At 38.5% G+C, this 18,922-nt stretch overlaps 2 protein-coding genes across 12 annotated transcripts in view; one reads left to right on the top strand and one right to left on the bottom strand.

The window, feature by feature from the left end:
• The window catches only part of KRIT1 (KRIT1 ankyrin repeat containing), a 34,642-nt gene extending 28,983 nt beyond the window's left edge, over positions 1–5,659 (bottom strand). For 2 of the 10 annotated variants that reach the window (XM_004475714.5, XM_004475719.5), the window contains exons 1-3: positions 5,141–5,659; positions 3,083–3,186; positions 1,457–1,616 (exon numbers count right to left, since the gene is read on the bottom strand). In XM_004475714.5, the coding sequence (XP_004475771.1) occupies positions 1,457–1,616; positions 3,083–3,184 (262 nt within the window). In that variant the 5' untranslated portion in view covers positions 3,185–3,186; positions 5,141–5,659. Of the gene's footprint in view, positions 1–1,456; positions 1,617–3,082; positions 3,187–3,313; positions 3,434–3,769; positions 3,872–5,140 lie in introns of all 10 variants that reach the window. The other 8 variants (XM_058296990.2, XM_058296995.2, XM_058296989.2 and 5 more) reach the window with 8 other exon arrangements.
• A 399-nt stretch (positions 5,660–6,058) lies between these two features.
• ANKIB1 (ankyrin repeat and IBR domain containing 1) overlaps positions 6,059–18,922 on the top strand; it is a 187,113-nt gene continuing 174,249 nt past the window's right edge. For both annotated transcript variants that reach the window (XM_004475712.5, XM_004475711.5), the window contains exon 1: positions 6,059–6,196. The gene's annotated coding sequence lies outside the window, so the exon portion shown is untranslated. The remainder of the gene's footprint in view (positions 6,197–18,922) is intronic.

The raw sequence follows: 18,922 nt of genomic DNA, 5'->3' as shown, positions 1-18,922 counted from the left end.
AATGTAACTAAAAATACAACTAAAAATTTCCCATTTTGACTACTTTCTTGTACATCTACATTTCCATTTTATGGATGTGAACATGACCACGTGCTAACTTACTGTATAAATTTAAGAATTTAATGAATAAATATGTTACAGTGCTTTGTAAATTATATACAGCACTACACAAAAATGTTTAAGGCAAAACTACTACTAAAGTTTTCCGTGATTTTCATGTGTTCTCATATAATGAATTATTTTACCCTAAAATACACTTTAAACATTTTGAAAAACTCAATTGAATAGGGTATTCAAGATACACAACGGTTCATTTATTTTACTGTATAAGGGTATAATTGTGTTAACACAGTTTCAGGGCACCTGTCTGTTCATCAAGCCTCTCAAGGGAAACTACCTCACCCTTTAGGCCAGAAGACATTTTTGGTAACAATGACTTCTTTTCCTTTGTCCTTCTGGATGAATGGACTCAGCTGCAGAGCTTGGATGATCCACAGTAAACCATGACTTGCCTATCTCAACTTGAATATGTGATTTGGGCTAATCATATTTCTGTTTCTAGAAATTAGTCTTAGGGTAGATACTGATAATAACCACAACAATTTAGCAATAGTGGAACAAGTAGGTAAAACCTTATCAGAGAGTACAAGACTGAGGCAGAAAAGACTGATTAAATTCCTGGCAGCCAAAGGGGGTCTTTCACATGCCTGGAAATCCATAAGGATAATCGCTTTCCCCCTAAGATCAGTTTCTAGATCATGTGATTAAAAAGTGAATCTGATAATGAAAGGGATTCCTTTTGCCTTTTTAATTATAATGCCTAGATTCTGGACACATTTCATAGTTTCTGCAACCTGATTGTTATCTGCTTCTTTTGAGGCTGAGGCCTAAAAAAACTCATTATGAATTTTTAATCCATTTATTAGGCTATACATTATCTAATATTTTAAGTGGGTCTACAGCCTTTCATGGTTAATATCTGTAGAGCTTAGTTTGGCTATTTGAAACGTGTCTACCTCAAATGGGAAGAAAACCTCTGCTACCTCATAACTTGTTAAGACTCTTCCCTGAACCATGAATCTCAGCTTTTACTTACTTATAAAGGTCTACATAGTAGTTTCCTCTGTCCTAGAGTTAGATGAATAAAAGGAGCAGCTCAAAGACACTTATCTAGGGTAATTTGTACTTTTACGTTTTCAAATCACCACTTGGTGTCCTCTCTCCTTTCTACTGAACAAATCATCATTATGTGATATCTTTAAGCATTTTCCAGCTTTTAAAAATTACAGGGAAATTACTTCTTGAAGGTGATTGGCTGTACCTTACGAAAAACCTTTCTGAGTCTTTGGGTTCTTTAAATGGAAATGAACAAAAAAGGACAAACATATAAAGGTCTTTACAAGTATTGAACACAAACTGCCGAAAGAAAGAAAAAGGAGAAAGAGAATTCTCTTACCTCTGATACCCTGGTTTGCAGGAGAAATTGGTTTGGTGGATTCTACTACATAATCCAATATGCCTTGTGTTATTTCACTAGTACCCTGAAGTTTAGTTTCCAGCAAAACTTTCTTTCTTTTTTTTTTCTGTCCTTCAATGGGAACTTCATGCAACAAAATCTTAGATGAGAAAAATAATATTGAGAAAGTTTAAAATAAATATTTACTTGCCCCAGAATACAATAGTAGGTAGAAGTCTTTCTCAACTGTAGCTGCATATTAAAATAGCCTAGGAAGCTTTTAAAACATACTATTGCCCAGACCCAGCACAGACCTATTAAAATTAGAATCTCTGAGGAAGGAGTAGAGTCACGGTACTACAAAGTTTTGAAAGTTCCCCAGATGATTCTAAAGTGTAATCAGGATTAAGAACCACTAAGTGAAAGTACAGCTGCAGCATTAGCTTTAAGAGAATCCCTGGACCATTTTTCTTTGAAGCTGAACAAATATAAGTTTAAGACCACAAGATGTTAATATCAGACCAAAAAAATAAATAAATGAAAAACAACACCCCAAAACATTATATTAAGTGAAGGAGACCAGACACAGAGTACTATATGTTCTATGATTCCATTTATATAAAATGTAAATAATTTATAATGATGAAATGAGATTAGTGGTTGTGTACATCTGAGGAAAGAATGCTAAGGGGAGTAATGAAATTGTTATAACATTTTTTGAGAGGATGAATGTACAACATTGTGATTATACTAAAAGCCAAAGATTATACACTTTGGATAGAATAGCCAGAAACAGCAGCTATGTGCAGTGGGGAAACATAGAGAGACTGATAGGTAATTTTCTTATTTGTTGTTACTATTATTGAAATAATGAAAATGCTCTAATAGTGATTGAAGTGATGAATGTACAACTATGTGATTATACCTATTACCACTGATTGTACACTTTGGATGAATTGTACGTTTTATTAATATGGTCAATAAAATTGATTTGTTTAAAAAAAAAACCAAACTCCTACTGTACCTTTTAATGGTTTCAGACAACCTTAAAAATCAGTTTAAGCAAAATGCTTGAGAAATTAGCAAGAGACAGCTTAGATTAGAATTTCAAGGGGTTTGGTCCCACAGAAAAGACAATTCTGTTATATACATTTCTGTCTCAATTACATGTTTACTAGTACAGGTAATATAATTCAAGACTATAGAGAAGTAAATTTAATTGTCTAAAGCTGATTTAAAGGTAAAAAGATATTCTTTAACGAACTGTTAAAATATTTATTTGGAAAATAACCAAGAATAATATTTAGACTGAAATTTTGAATGTGCTGACTTTTTGTGAAGTGGTCTTAAAAGTTGTGACAGCCATAAATTGTACTAACAACTACATATATAAATTATGAGGAAAACTCAAACAAGTAGTTTTTAATATCTAATAGCCTACACATATTGATGAATAGCAAAATGGTCATAAGGCAGGCAGCAGATAAAAGACACAGTGGTAAGCAGAAATCTAAAATATTAGCTCATCAATAAGAATTTACCATATGTGGTAATACTTTACATGTAAATTATAATGCAGAGTGAGTTTTAATGGTGGCAAATAAAATATTATTAAAATTTTCTCACTTCATAAGACTTAGCTCTGTATTCCCGAGAATTGAGACTGGCAGTATTCTTTGGACGAATGACAGCAACATATGCATCTTCAATATTTTCTGGATTACCCATTGCTTGATAAAACAACAAAAAAAATCCCTTCAAAGATCAAATTAAATGGCATAATTGGAGGCAAGTTTAAAGATATAGTATTGTTAACTTAAGTATAAATGCTTTAATCTCTTGTGTTTAGGAACACACCTAGGCATTACTTGCACTTTCATTAGGTTACAGGCTTCATTCCTTATGTCAACAAGTTTTTTCTTCATATTTATAGACTATAATCTCCTGGAAGCCAGAGATAACTTTCTTTGGAGATGCCTATCATAGAGCCATAAACAACTCGTTAGTTGACAAAAGCCTTTTGTAATACAGAAAAAGATTCAGTATATGAATATGGATATTGTAAATTTGGTATGCAGACTTCAAAGCTGACAAGATGATTTACTAATCTGGAAGTATATACTAATAAAAATTACCCAAAATGATCAGAAAGCACATCTCCACTGAAAATAAAAAGGGAGCATTATAGGACTCTAAGATGTTTCCAAGACAGAAAGAGATGATCCCCCTCCCTCTAGCCTTAAGCAATGTATTTCAACCTTTTTAACCCATACCAATTTTTAATAACCAAATCAAAAACAAAAAAGAACTTACCCTTCACAAAGGTGAAAATTGCTAGTAAAATCTATTTTTTTGCATTCCCACCGGTCAAAAAGATTTTATATCAAGTTGTCCTCAAGTTTTTGCTTTCATTTTCTAAAATGTAACATTTAATATGCTTCAAAAATCCAAAATTAATACTTACGTTTATGATATGCTAGACAGTCCTAAGTGCTATATATATATTAACTCATTTTATTCCCCTCCAAAAAACTCTATTAAGTAGGTATTATTATTGTTATCCCCATTTTACAGGAGAGAACATTGAGGTAGAGAGATGTTCAGTTACTTAAGGTCCCTTCCCCCTTCTCGAACACTTCACTATTTTAAAGCACTATATTATTCAAGAGGGGAGATGGCAACTAAATATCAGTGCAAATTTCCCTACAGGCATTTAATGACCATAAAATCCTCTCCCTTTGCTACCCAAATTGGTTTATGGTAATAAAAGTGGAGAAATTAAAAATAAAGCAGAATAGAGGATAGCCATTTGGTGCTACCTCTAAGGCAGCTTTACCACCTTCCTTATCCCTACTGTCACTTAATATCAAAAAGCATCACTAATAACTTCACTTTATTTCTATTATGCCATTTTATTCTGTAATTTAAGATCTTTAATACACCTTCTAATAGTTTTTGCAAGCAATTATGCTAAATATGGCTAAAAGAGAAGGAACTAAGTAATACCGGAATTCCTTCAAGGAACCCAAGTACATTTAATGAGGTTATTATAGGAGCACGAATTGGGGATGCAAAGTATATCCCAATATGCTGTATATCAGCTGCTCCTCTAGTTCTACAACTCAATTCTAAGGGAGAAAGAACTAATAAAATAACAAGGATTGAGGGGAAAAGATGATCATGGAATGAATTATTTGGCTTTATATCGTTTATGAAAACACTTGAGTTTTTGTCTTTCCGCCAAATGAGATGAGGCCATCACAGCAGTTAACAGACTGGAGAAGCAGAGAAAAGAGCGACTGGTAAAGAGAAATCATATATAGGAAGACACAGAACAGAAGCTCTCCAAGAGGAAAGGAGTGGAGTTGATATCCTAAGTTAAGTCTGCTAGATAAAAGACTTCTGGTGACGGTAAAAACACCGGGGAGGGGTGGAGGTGGGGGGCTGGGGAGCAAAAAAGGAAAGCAAAAACCCTTGAAAGAAGCGGGGAGAGTAAAGCTAAAACGACAAGCAGTGTAAATCGCTTTCCCTCAAACGACAAAAATACACTCTGCCTGGGAGCTTTTCCCCTCTGCCACCACCCATCAACATCAAATACCAGGAGTGGACGTGGAAGCCTTCAAAGAGCTTCCACTCAGAATGTTGTTTTGGGTTCTCTGTAACTACTGGAAAGAATCTGCTTGCCTGGAGAAACTAGACGTGGAGACGGCTGAGTATTCCACCGCTGAGTTTACTGCGGCTGAAGTCTGGGGCTTGCTCCTCTTTCTTTCCCCGAAGGAAACTCAGCGGACTCACCCGCGCGGGCGACCGAACGGCTTCACAATCGCTACATTCAACTCACGGGGTGGGACAGTGACCAGAAGGGTGGGAGACCGTCACCGCTTAATCATTCTTCCTCCCTTCTACAGGCACTGCTGCAGAGGCGATGCCACGGTTCAGGCCCAACTTCCTGTGACGGGAAAATCCTCCGGCAGAAGTCACCCGGCGCGTTCGCGTTCCCCACCCCGCGCTCGGGTCTCCAGGAGAACCTCCTGCCACCAGCTCTTGCCCACCAGCGCCTCGCACCTCAGCATCAAGCACCTGGCAGCCTCTGTCGAAACCAAGGGCTCCCGGGTCTTCACAGGCCTTAGCTTCCCATCCAGCTACCGGGGCGTGGAAATCGCTTCCGGGTTCACATTCCTTGCTGCCTCGCGGTTGGAGACAGAAGAGTTTCCGGGTCGGCAGCCTAGTAGCTGCCGTTTTTGCTGCTTCTGGTCGGGGTTGCGGGATTTCTGGAGCTAGTGGTGGACGGCTTGGTGGCGGGAGTGGCGGCGGCGGGGGCGCTCGTGGTTGACAGCAGGCGGGTGATGGGAGCGGGGCGGCCAGGGCTGCGCGCGGGGCTCTAGAATGAGCCGGACTTAACCGCGAGGCAAGAGCCACCGCCCCCTCTTCCCCTCCCCCGAGTGAGGCGGCACGGCAGCTAGTGAGGGATGGGGGGCGGCCGCCCAGCCTGAGCCTCGCTGCCTGCGCCTCTGGCTCACGCGGCGCTCTCCGCGGCTCTCTAGTTTGCACCCCGGCTCCAGCAGCCTCAACTCGCGGGCGCACGGAGCCGGCGCGGATTGGGGCGCCAGCCTGGGTGGGTGGGGCGGTAGGGTACTTGAGGTCACCCGCTCGGCGCATGAGGCCCGGCGGCCGCGGCGGAAGCTGAACTACAGAGCTGCAAAGTCCACCCGACCGTCACCATCTTCCCGAAAAGTAAATGTAAGTAGCAGCTTCGCGGTCTGGATCTGTCTGCGGCTAACTCAACCCATTTTCGGCTCGGAGTTCAGCGCTGTCTCGTTCACGCCCTCCCGCTTCTCCAATGGATGTGCCTTCCCCTCCGTTGAGGATTGTCCCTCCGTCCCCATCCCTGAACTGGCAGCATCCTCAGTCAATTTCATGGGGTTCTTCTCTGAGCCGATCTGCAAGTCTTCGGGTCTCCCTGGCGTTTCCCATCCTCCCCATGTGGATGCATCTCCTTGTCCCTCTGTCCGCAAAGAATCTGTGTCCTTCCTCTATTTGTATCCACATCCCAAAGCTCACAGCTGCCTCCGCCCATCCTTTCAGACGAGGATAGCCGAGGGTTCTGCAGACCTTGGGGGCTAGGCGGGTCTAGAGGACCGGGTGGGTCTGCAGGGCTGTCAGGGGTGGGGATAGGTGCAGATTGCCATGGTGGACCTTTATTTTTCATCATCAACTACCAAAAGAAAAGAATGGGGAAAGAATGGGACGCTCTCCTGGACCCCCACCCCTCTCTCTTCCTGTGTGTCAGCTTTTTTTCTCTCCGGAGTCGCAGGAAATTGGAACTTGAGCTGTAATTAAGCGTCTCCTGAGGAGGTTTGAGAATTAGTCTCACAAGCTCTATTCACACGATAATTAAACATTGAACAATCTTGTGTTGAAATGATGACCCACTCATTTCAGAAGAGCTTTACTAGTAAATCTGAGAAATGAATGGGAAAACAAGAGTCTGATGGTTCAAATAATACTAAGGGTTTTGGATACCTAATTTTTACCTAATTTACATCCGGTTCTTTATTTACAAATGGGGAGGGGGCGGGGAGAGTTTATTTCGTGAAAATCTTTAGAAGGCTTTGAAAGGTGTTGCTTTGTTAGTGAGAACTTATATCGTTGTAAAGAAAATACCTAACACCAAAGTGATTTTTAAAGATCGTGTCCGATTACATCTAATAAGATGTTTTAAGTCTTTAATGTCAGAGAAACCTTTTTTATTGATTTGGATTCAACCACCCACAGATGTTTCACCCCTCGGTGCCTGTGCCTTCCCCGCTTAGTTAAAAACAAAAACAAAAATTGTGAATAACTTCAATGTGTATTTACATATTTTGGATTTGACTTCTTTTCTCTTAAAAATTTGGTTTGCATTTTAAACTGCTACTGAAAGCTTTCCAGAAATTAATTTTTAAAATAATTTAATTCTCTCAGTGATTGGACAGTAGCCTTTAAATTCTTTTCTGTATTTGATACTTTAAAGGCACTGTAGGAAGCAAATTATAATTGCAGAATAATTTTACTCTGAGTTGCAGATTCTCTGTTATTATTATGTTGATTACCCTAATGTAGATTGGTAAAAATTTTTTTCTGAAAATCATTTTCATTTTATCAAGAAAGGTAGATGTGTTCAATGACTTTTTTTTTCCTCCCCATAACCTTCCAGCAATTGATTTTGGCCTATTTGGTTTGTGACTTCACACTGTTCACAGATTTTACTTTGAAGTAGGCTCAGGAGATATAACTCCAACTGCCTCCCTGGAAATGTACTTTACTGGCTTGTTTCAGAAGCTAAGTACTGTGCAGAGCTGAATATATTACTAAGGATATGTTTTATACTTTTTGTAAAATTATTCCATTTCCAGAAAGGAAGAGTAGTGTGCTGTAGTGAGGTGATGAACAATAACTTGGAGAGTTTATTCTTTTTTTTTTTTAATCCATTGATCTCTTCTTGTCTTTAGGAGTAAGGTGGAGAAGACTGGACTATATTTTCATATTACACTTGTTCCCATACCCATTGCACTGGAAAATTTTTGAGTTTTCTATGTGAAAGGTTAAGAATCTGTACAGACTGTACCATAAACATGGGTTCTAACTGGTGGCTGCTGAGACATGGGAGAAATTTTGTAAGCTGTACCTATGGCACTGTCGACCTCTGAGAGAGTTGGTTTTCCTTTTTCTGCTTCCTTTTCTGGGGTTTGCACTCAAACTTGTGAAAGTGAAATATGTGTATTTACAACATAATTGTAGACAAAAATTCAAGTTAATTCTTTTATGTAAGTAGACATAAATGTTATGTGAGTTAGGTTTATTTGATTTTCCCTGACCAGGAGTTAGAACTAGGATTTGCTCTTTGGAAAGCCAGTTCTACATAAACTAAAACGATTTAAGTTTCCATCAGTACTTTGGATATTATCCACCTTCCCACCCCTCCACCCTCGGATCACACAACATTTATTATATGGAAATTAAAAAGTATTACTTTCAAATATTAGACTTCATACCCGACACATTACCCAAAAACTATTTTAGAGTGACTCAGCCATTTTTTGAAAAGGCAGTCTAACAGAAGTTTCTATGCATGGTTCTAAAAATACTAAGGTATTTTATATCCTTTCTCAAAGTGACTTGTTTAAGGGAAAGTAATTTATGGACTTCCAGTTTTTCAGACAACTTCAGACTACCTCTTTTTTTTCCTTTCCACACATTGCTTTTTATTTTTATTTTATTTTTTAATTTATTTTTTAGGTGGTACCAGTGATTGAGCCCAGGACCTTGTACATGGGAAGCAGGCACTCAATTACTGAGCTACACCCCTCTACTTCTTTTTTTTTCCCTTGCAGAGAGCTTACTTACATGCTCATTTCATTTAAGCAAACCTTTGCTGAGCACTTACTATGTGTTCAGGCACTGTGTTAGATTCTGGGACGACAAGGATGAATAACTAAAGATTCCTTTTCTCATTGAATTTACCAGTCTAGATATTTTACAATGATTCCATCCTGTCTACCTTTATAGACTTTTCTAGAGTAAATTTTTAAGCCACTTGACCTTATTTCAGGGTTGTTTCACATCCTTTCTATAAGAAAATACAAAAATGGCATCTATTAAATGTTTTATTTGTGCTCGCCACCATGCTAAGTTCTATATATATGTTACCTTATTTGTTTTGTTTTGTTTTAAGATTTATTTATTTCTCTTCCCCCCCCCCCCCCCCCGTCCGCTCTCTGTGTCCATTCACTGTGTGTTCTTCTGTGTCCGCTTGCATTCTTGGTGGTAACGGAAATCTATGTCTCTTTTTGTTGCATCATCTTGTGGCATCAGCTCTCTGTGCGGCGCCACTCCTGGGTGGGCTGCACTTTTTTTGCGCGGGTGGCTCAGTTTGGGGCACAGTACTTGCTCATGGGGCTTCCCTATGCAGTGGACACACCTGAGTGGCTTGGCACTCCTTGCACAGGGCCAGCTTACCACACGGGCCAGGAGGCCCTGGGTTTGAACCCTGGACCTCCCATATGGTAGGCAGATACTCTATCAGTTGAGCCACATCTGCTTCCCTTATTTGGTTTTTAGAACAGTCCTAAGCAGCAAGTGCTGTTCCCTCCATTTTCAAACCGTACAGATTCTGATTTATAGTTGTGCTGATTAATGTTTTACTTGTAATATGCTAGAAAAGATTTCACCTATACTCCTTAAGAGGAGGAAGTTTGTAATATAGTCATAATATAGTGTTTCATTCTGCAATAATGCTTTACATAGAAAAATTTTGATTTCAGAAGGTATTACTATATTTTTGTGTTCTAAAGCAAATGAATTATGTATAGCAAAATGTAATTTTCAGTTGTAGTTATTTAAACCTTTGAAAAGACATAATTCTGAAGTTCATTGTGGTTAACAATAACAGATCTTTAAGTGTGGTATATCTTTATTCTTTGAGTTTAGCAGTGGGACCCAGAACTTATATAAAATTTACTAAAAATGTGTATATTCTCTGGAAAGGATGGAATATTGAGCTTTGTGAAATCTAAGCCTTTTGAAATTTTGAGTTTAATTTTAACAATTATCTAGTTGCCTTGAAGAGTTTTTAGTTTCTTTAATTAAAATATCGTAATTCCTTCAGATTTGAAGATAACCTAGGATATATGCTTTTTAGCAATTTTACATGCTTCAGTCTAATCATTTTTCAGACCCTCTAACTAGTGGCCACATTTTTGTAAAGACAATTTTCTCCTGTTAGCTCTTTTCTTCAAAAGTCTCATTTGTATTATATTTTATTTTATTTTATTTTTCTTAAACTGTTAATTTGCCATTTTTTAGGCTAAGGCCTTTTACTGTTGGTTACACAGTCTTCTATTTTTAGGATTGTAGAGAAAATAAATATTCCTCCAAGTTCCTAAGAATGATAATCTTTGATATTTTTTTGCCCTCACAATCTTTTAACTTGATATAGGCAGTTTTTCTCTTTCAGTGTAGCAAAATCCTTGGTACTCAGGTCACTATTTTTTTATTGGAACAATATTTGGAGTAGAATCCCCATTCCAGGACATAACAATGACTAAATTATAAATATGTTGAGTGGGATTACAAAGATGAATAAACCATGATTCCTTTCCTCATTTAGCAGTAATATACCCACTTAAAATCCATGGAAATAGGAAGGTTCATTTATACCATTGAGAGGCTCTGGGTTCTCCAAATACATAAAAGTATTGTCCTCATTGTTAATATATCCCCTTCAAATACTGTAAAGGAAAGTTTGTAAATAAGCATGTTAAGGCAGGGTTTTCATTCGATTCCCTGGCCTTGGATTCAGACGATAGTTGATTCACATTTACTCTAGCACTTGATGTTCTATGTCACATCTTTAATTCAGAGTAAAAAAAAAATTTTTGAAGTAATTCCAAACTAACAAAAAAATTGCCAGATTAGTACAAAGAATTATAGCGTCTCCCTTCATCCAGGTACTCCCATTATTAACCTTTTTTTAAAATTTGAGGTACCTGGGGCTGGGGACTGAACCCAGGACCTCTTATGTGGGAAGCTGGTGTTCAACCACTGAGCCACATCGACTTGCCTGAGTTGTTTTTTTGGTTTGTTTTGCTTGTTTTTGTTGTTTTTTCTTCCAAGAGGGACTGGGAACCAAACCTGGGATCTCCCTTTTGGGAACCGGTGCTCAACTGCTTGAGCCACATCTGCTCCCCCATTGTTGACATGCTATTGCATTTCTTCTATTGGTTACTGTCTCTTTCTGTCTCCATACATGTGTATATGTGTCCTGTCACCTCTAAACACCATGATATATATTTCTTAAAAACAAGTCACTCTCTTACATAACTAGCATACAACCCACCAAGTCAGAAAATCAGCATAGGTTTAACACTGCTATAAAATCCAAAAAACCTATTCAAATTTCATCACCTATTCCAGTAGTATCTCTCTTTAGTCCAGGATCATATATTGGAATACATGTTATATTAAGTTGTCATGTGTTTTGAGACTTCTTTAATCTAGTTTTTCTGTTTTTCATGTCCTTGACAGTTTTAGAATGTGTGAGTCCTACATCCTGTAGGATGATCCTCAACTTATATCTGTTTGATATTTCCGCATGACCCCTATCAGGTCAAGCATTCCTGGCAAGAATACCACAGAAATGGTGCTGTGCTCTCCTCAGTGAATTTCAGCCTGAGGCATACGTGTCAAACTGTGCCACTACTGGTGATGTTAATCATGTCCCTGTTCTTTTGTAATTGATGCGTATTTGTGGGGAGGTATTCCAAAATTATGCTAGTATTCTGTTTCTCTTTTCATAAACCTCAACCCACTAGCTTTAGCATTCACTGAAGACTCCCACCTGAATGAACCACTTTTATGATGCTTGCCAAATGATATTCTTTATTTCCATTATTTCTTCTGCATTTATTAATTGGAATTCTATTGTAAGGAAGAATTTACCTTTCTTCCCTATTTATTTCATTATTAAATCAGAATGGGCTCATGGATTCCTACTTTATTCAATGGATTGTGATTTATAATTGTCATGTTTATTTTCATGATCAAGTTGTCTCCAATTTAGTGGAGCAACCTTTCAAGCTGGCACCTGTGTCCTTTTACCATGCTCCCATGTCATTCATTTTGCATTTCCATTTCCTTAGGACTTTTCTGGCAGAACAAGCTACTCCTACTACATCTTATACTTTGTAGCCCTAGCCTTAGAATCAGACAAGGAGGCTTGGTTTCATTTAGGAAAGATTTGGGGGAATAGTGTGCTCATTGCTACTGAGGTGCCATTATCTCTAGGCCATCTCAGTAGACAGCTAGGAAATGTATGATATGTGTGTGCATGTAGACACAGATACATAATATACACATATATGCATACATAATTATTTCTATATCTGTTTGTATTATAAAACCATCAGTTGTTCCTATACTTTCAAACCCTGTCTCACATTCCAGTGTTCTTTCTAGCCATCCCCTTTCCATCTTTATAAATACCTTCTCCGCCAGTAAGAAATTAACCTCATTAACCTCAATATAGTTATATTTGCTTCCTTGTTTTACTTACTTGCTCACTGTGTTACAAATTTCCAAGCCAGATAAGCTATCTCCTACCTACTACTGCCCCCTCCCACTCCACATCGTTGACCACCGGGCCCACCAGCCTATCCTGCTTGGTAGCTCCACAACCCCTCACTGGGCCCTCAACTTTGTGCAACTACCTATCGCCAACCCCACACAATACCCTATTATCTTTGCCTCAGGGCCAATTGGCCCTCACCTCTGCTGCCCTTCTTAATATGCCCTCACTGCCCAACATCCTCTGCTGCCATACTGACTCTTGTGCTGGGAAGGGAAGGGGAAGATTTTTAATTTTTATTTTTATCATTTAGTTAGTTAGTTTAGTATTTAGTTAGTTAACTTATACTTATATTTCAAGGATTTATAATGATACATATATATGATAAAATACATATTTTTCCCACACAAACACAAATTGTAACATACTATAGTAAATGTTCTATACTTCCCCCCCCCCTTTTTTTTTTTTCCTTTTTGCTTACTTTTTTCAAGCAAATACCACAAAATGAGTTGGGTTAAACAATTTGGAATTTATTTGCTCATGGTTTGAGGTTGGGAAAATACCAAATCAAGACATCATAAAGGCAGTGCTTTCTTCCCAAAGATTGTGGCTTTATGGGGCTGGCAACTGGCAATCTTTATTTCTTAGCTTGTAACATGGCAAGGTACATGGGAGCATCTCCTGGTCTCTTCCTTCTCTTCCAGGTCCCTTTGATGTTCAGCTTCTTGCTTCCTGTGGCTTTATTTCTCTCTGTCTGAATTTCACTCTGCTTATAAAGGACTCCAGTAATAGGATTAAGACCTATCTTGATTGAGGTGGGCCACACCTTAACTGAAGTAAAGGTGCTTTGTTTCAGAAGGTCCACAGGTACAGGAATGAATGGGGTTTAAGAACATGTATTTCTGGGGTACTTAACAGTTTCAAACCACCACACTTAGCATATCTTGAAGAACTTTCCACATGAGTACGTAAAGCATTGCCTCATTCTTTTTAATAGCTTTATAGTATTCCATTTCATGTTGTGTACATCCAGAGATAAATATGTATACCTACCTACCCATAGTAGAGTGTTTAGTGACCGCAAATTCCTCCCATCCCTTTATGAAATCCCCATTTCAGTGTGGCTTTGTTACTTCTCCTATCTAGAGATGGAATCCATATCTCCACCTTTTGAGTCATGGATGGACTTAGGACTTGCTTTGACCAATGAATATGGCAGAAATGTCTTGCGAGTTCTGGAGCCCAGGCCTTCAGAGGCCTTGCACCTTCAGCCTTTTTCCTGTTAGACTGCTTTCCTGTGACTGCCATGTAAAAAAACTGGCCTAGCCTACATAAGGATGAGAAGTCGCTTTGAGGAGAACCAAGACACCAACTTGAAAATTGGTTACCTTAGACCTACTTAGCCCAAATATCCCTTTAGCTGAATGCATCTGCAGAGGAACCAGAGGTGAGACCAACAGGGGAACTGCCTAGCCAACCCACAAAGTCATGAGAAATAACATCTTTTTATTGTTTAAACCACTAAATTTGCCGTGGTTTGTTATTTAGCAATAGATATCTGAGGTCATTTTGTGTTCATTTAAGACATCTAGGTTGTCTCTATCTTCTATTATGAACAATATTATAATGAATGTCTTTGTATATAGTACAGGCATATCTTGGAGATATTGCAGGTTCAGTTCCAGACCACCACGATAAAGTGAATATCATGACAAAACTTGTGTAAATACACAAGTTTTTTGGTTTCCCAGTGTGTATTAAAGTTATGTTTATCCTATACTGTAGTCTCTTAAGTAGCATTATGTCTAAAAACACAACATACAAACCTTAACTTCAAAATACCTTATTGCTAAAAAAAAATGTTAACATCATGTGAGCCTTCAGTGAGTTGTAATCTTTTGGCTTGTAGAGAGTCTTGCTTTGATGTTTGTGGCTGCTAACTAATCAGGGTGGTGGTTGCTGAGGGTTGGGGTGTTTCTGGCAATTTCTTAATGAGAAAACAGTGAAATTTGCTGCATTGATTGACTCTTCCTTTCATGAAAGATTACTTTGTAGCATGTGATGCTGTTTGATAGCATTGTACTCACAGTAGAACTTTCAAAACTAACGTCTGGCTTCTTAAACCCTGGCTCTGCTTTATCAACTAAGTTGATGTATATTCTAAATCCTTTGTTGTCATTTCAACATTGTTCACAGCATCTTCACCAGGAGTAGATTCCTTCTCAAGAAAATGATTTCTTTGCTCATCCATAGGAAGCAACTCTTCACCCATTCAAGCTTTATCATGAGATTGCAGCAATTTGGTCATGTCTGCAAGCTCCACTTCTAATTCTGCTTCTCTTGCTGTTTCCACCATATCTGCCAGTTACTTCCTCCACTGAAGTCTTGAGCCCCTCAAAGTCATCCATGGGTACTGGAATCAACTTCTTCCAAACTCCTGTGAATATTGCTAATTTGACCTCCTCCCATGAATCACAAATGTTCTTAATGGCATCTAGAATTGCAAATCCTTTCCAGAAGGTTTTCAATTTACTTTTCCTAGATCCATCAGAGGAATCACAATCTATGGCTGATATAGCATTACGAAATGTATTTCTTAAATAATAAGATTTGAACGTCGAAATGACTCCTTGATCTATGGGCTGCAGAATGGATATTGTGATAGCAGGCACGAAAACATTAATCTCATTGTACATCTCCATGAGAGCTCTTGGGTAACCCAGTGCATTGTCAGTGAACAATAATAGTTTGAAAGGAATCTTTTTTCCTAAGCAGTGGCTCTCAATTCAAATATTCAGTAAATCATATTGTAAACAGATGTGCTGTCATCCAAGCTTTGTTGTGCCATTTATGGAGCACAGGAAGAGTAGATATAGCATATTCTCAATGGCTGTAGGATTTTCAGAGTGGGTAATGAGCATTAATTGGAGCACTTAAAGTCACCGGTTGCATTAGTCCCTAATAAAGAGAGTCATCCTGCACTTTGAAGCTTTGAAGCCAGGCAGTGACTTCTCCTTTCCAACTATGGAAGTCCTAGATGGCATCTTCCAATAGAAAGCTGATTAGTCTACATTGAAAATCTGTTGTTTTTACCTAGGTCTTCTGGATAGCTTGCTACAGCTTCTGCATCAGCACTTGCTGCTTCACCTTGCGCTTTTATGCTATGGAGGTGGCTTCTTTCCTTAAAGCCCATTAACCCACCTCCTAGCTTCCAACTTTCCTTTTTTAAAAAGATTTGTTTAATTTATTTCCCACTCTCCCATTTCCCCCATGTCTTCTCTCTGTGTCCATTCACCGTGTGTTCTTCTGTGTCTGCTTGAATTCTCATTAGGCAGATCCAGGACTGATCCTGGGACCTTCCAGAGAGGGAAAGAGGCGATTACTCTGTTGCACCACCTCAACTCCCTGTTCTGCTTCGTCTTCTTATTTTCTCTCCTCTTTGTCTCCTGTTGCATTATCTTGCTGCACCAGCTCTCTGTGTCAGATGGCACTCCTGTGTGGTACGGCATTCCCACTCGGCAGCACTCCTGTGTGGGGCAACATTCCTGCATGGGTCAGCACTTTGCATGGTCCAGCTCGCTGCATGGGTCAGCTCACCTTCACCAGGAGACCCTGGGCATCAAACCCTGGACCCCCTATGTTGTAGGCGGGAGCCCAATTGGTTGAGCCATATCTGTTTCCCCCAATTTTTCTTCTATTAGCTTGGCCTTCATATAATTGAAGAGAGAGCCTCCCTCTGGATTAGGATTTGTTTAAGAGAATCCTGTGGCTGGTTTGATCTTCTGCTAGATCACTAAAACTTTCCCCATAGTAGCAATAAGGCTCTTTCACTTTCTTATTTGCTTATTCACCAGAGTAGCACTTTTCATTTCCTTCACAATGATCCATTCACAGCTTGGCTAACTGGTGCCAGAGGCCCAACTTTCATCCTTTTTTCAGCTGTTGACATGCCTTCCTCACCAAGCTTAATCATTTCTAGCTTTTGATTTAAAGTGAGAGATGTGTGACTCTTCTTTCAGTTGAAGACTTAAAGGACCTTGTAGGGTTATTACGTGGCCCAATTTCACATTGTGTCTCAGGGAATAGGAAGGCTTGAGGAAAGGGAAAGAAAAAGGAAACCAATGGTTATTGGAGTAATCAGAACCCACACATTTATCAATTAAGTTCGCAGTCTTAAATGGGTGTGGTTCATATAGCCCCCAAGTAATTAGAATAGTAACGTCAAAGGTCACAGATCAACATAACAGATATAATAATGAAAAATTTTCATATATTGCAAGAATCATCAAAATATAAAATAGACACATGAAGCAAGCCACATGCTGTTGGAAAAATTGTACTGCTAGACTTGCTCAATGCGGGTTGCTGCAAACCTTCTATTTGTAAAAAGTACAATAAAGTGAAGAGGAATAAAACGAGTTTTACCTGTGTGTGCAGTTTTAATACATAATATTGCTACCATTAATGTCTGAGAGTAACTTTTCCACACTATTACTGAATGTTTTCCTTTGAAAAATAGAATTTTTTAAAAAGCTTCTTACAGTACTTAATTCTGCATTTCACTAACTCAGAGGCTGAGCATCTTTTTGTATTTACTGGTTGTTTTCATTTTCATTTCTATGAATTGCTTTTTCATATATCTACCCTTTTTTTTTTTTACTATTGGCCCTGAGATGGCATTCCAGGGTGAGCAACAACTTCCTGTTTTTTCTTTCATCATCCATGGCTGTTTGTTTTAACTAAGGGGGTTTTCCATTTTGGGGATTCTTACCTCTGGGGACGGGACCCAGATAAAGCAGCTTCCCCATAATAAGTTCTTTTGAAACCATTTTTCCCTTTTTTAAAAAAAGGAATCCTAATTTTGCTTTCTGTATCATAATAAATATATCTGTAGAATGAGGTCTCAGAACTTTTTTCTTTAAGCTATTGCCATATTTTTTAAATTTGATTTTGGTTTTTTAATAGACATGTTTTTAATTAATTATCTCTTCAGAGTTATTTACAAACAATAGATAAGTGCTATTATGTTCTCAAATTGAAAACTAATATTTTGGTAACCTAGAGGTTTATTTATATGTTCAATAAATAATATTTGTTAAAGATATTTTATGTGCCAGGAACTATGGTAAGCAGTGAGTATAAAACTGAATATGGTATGATCCTTTTCCTCAATGAAATTACCTGATAATCAGGAAGTAGTTAAATAAACATTTAATTATAGGAATAGGCGGTAAGTTGAGTATACTACCAGAAGTGCAGGGCATCTAACCACATTGGTTGAGGGTTGGGGAGCTATGATCAGGGAAGTTTATAGAGAAAATGACTTTAAAGCGGGTTTAAGCAAGGACCTGCATGACTAATAGGAGTTAATCTATTGAAGAATAGCTGGGGGGGGGGGGGGTTGCTATTCCAGGCAGATGCAAAGTACTAGAGGGGAGGGAGCATCTCTTATCTTTGGGGAAGCTTTGACAACTCAGTGGGCAGGGGTGAGTTATACGAGATAGGATGAAGAAATAAATTTTGGTCTTGGTAGCGACTTTCCTTAAGAACAAGGAGCCTTTGGAAGGTTTTTAAAATGGATTTGGATAAGACCAGATTTGTCCTTTCATAAAATTAGTCTGGTTGTGGAGGGAAGAATGGAGTTGGGGATGGAATCTAGAAGCAAGGGCACCTGTTAAGAAGTTTATCTGATATATTAAAATTTATTCCAGGATTAGTTAAGTAAGTATTTATTGAACACCTGTGTACATGTAATGTGGGGGGAAATACAGAGATATGTAAACATAGTTCCGATCCTCGAGTTTATATTTTAAAATAATGAAGGACTAGGTAGTGACAATATGAAGCAATATACATATAGCCTTTGTCCTATTGTGGTGGTTTGAAGCTTATATATCCCAGAAAAACATGTTCTGAAACTTAATACATTCCTGTGGATGTGAATTCATAGTGAGTAGGCCCTTTGGATGAGGTTACTTCAGTTAAGGTGTAGCCCACCTCTGTCAGGATAAGTCTTAATTCTATTGCTGGATTCCTTTATTAGTGGAATGAATGCAGAGAGAAAGCCACATAAAGCAAGAAGCTGAAATCAGTGAACCTGAAAGAGAAGGGAGAGACCAGCAGATACTGCTGTCTGTGTGCCTTGCCATGTGGAAGAAGAGCCAAGGATTGCTGGCAGTGGATCTTTGGAAAGAAAGCATTGCCTTGATGATGCCTTTATTTGAACATTTTTCTGGACTGAGTGAATAAATTCCCATTGTGTAAGTTGAATCATTCATGGTATTTGTTTGAGCAGACTAGGAAACTACAACACCTCTACAATGAAGGTGAAGTAAGGACTGGAATTAAGACTTGAACCC

This window comes from Dasypus novemcinctus, chromosome 5 (genome assembly GCF_030445035.2).
Source record: "Dasypus novemcinctus isolate mDasNov1 chromosome 5, mDasNov1.1.hap2, whole genome shotgun sequence".
In the NCBI taxonomy this organism is placed as follows: Eukaryota; Metazoa; Chordata; class Mammalia; order Cingulata; family Dasypodidae; genus Dasypus; species Dasypus novemcinctus.
This window is presented reverse-complemented; position numbering and strand designations above follow the sequence as displayed.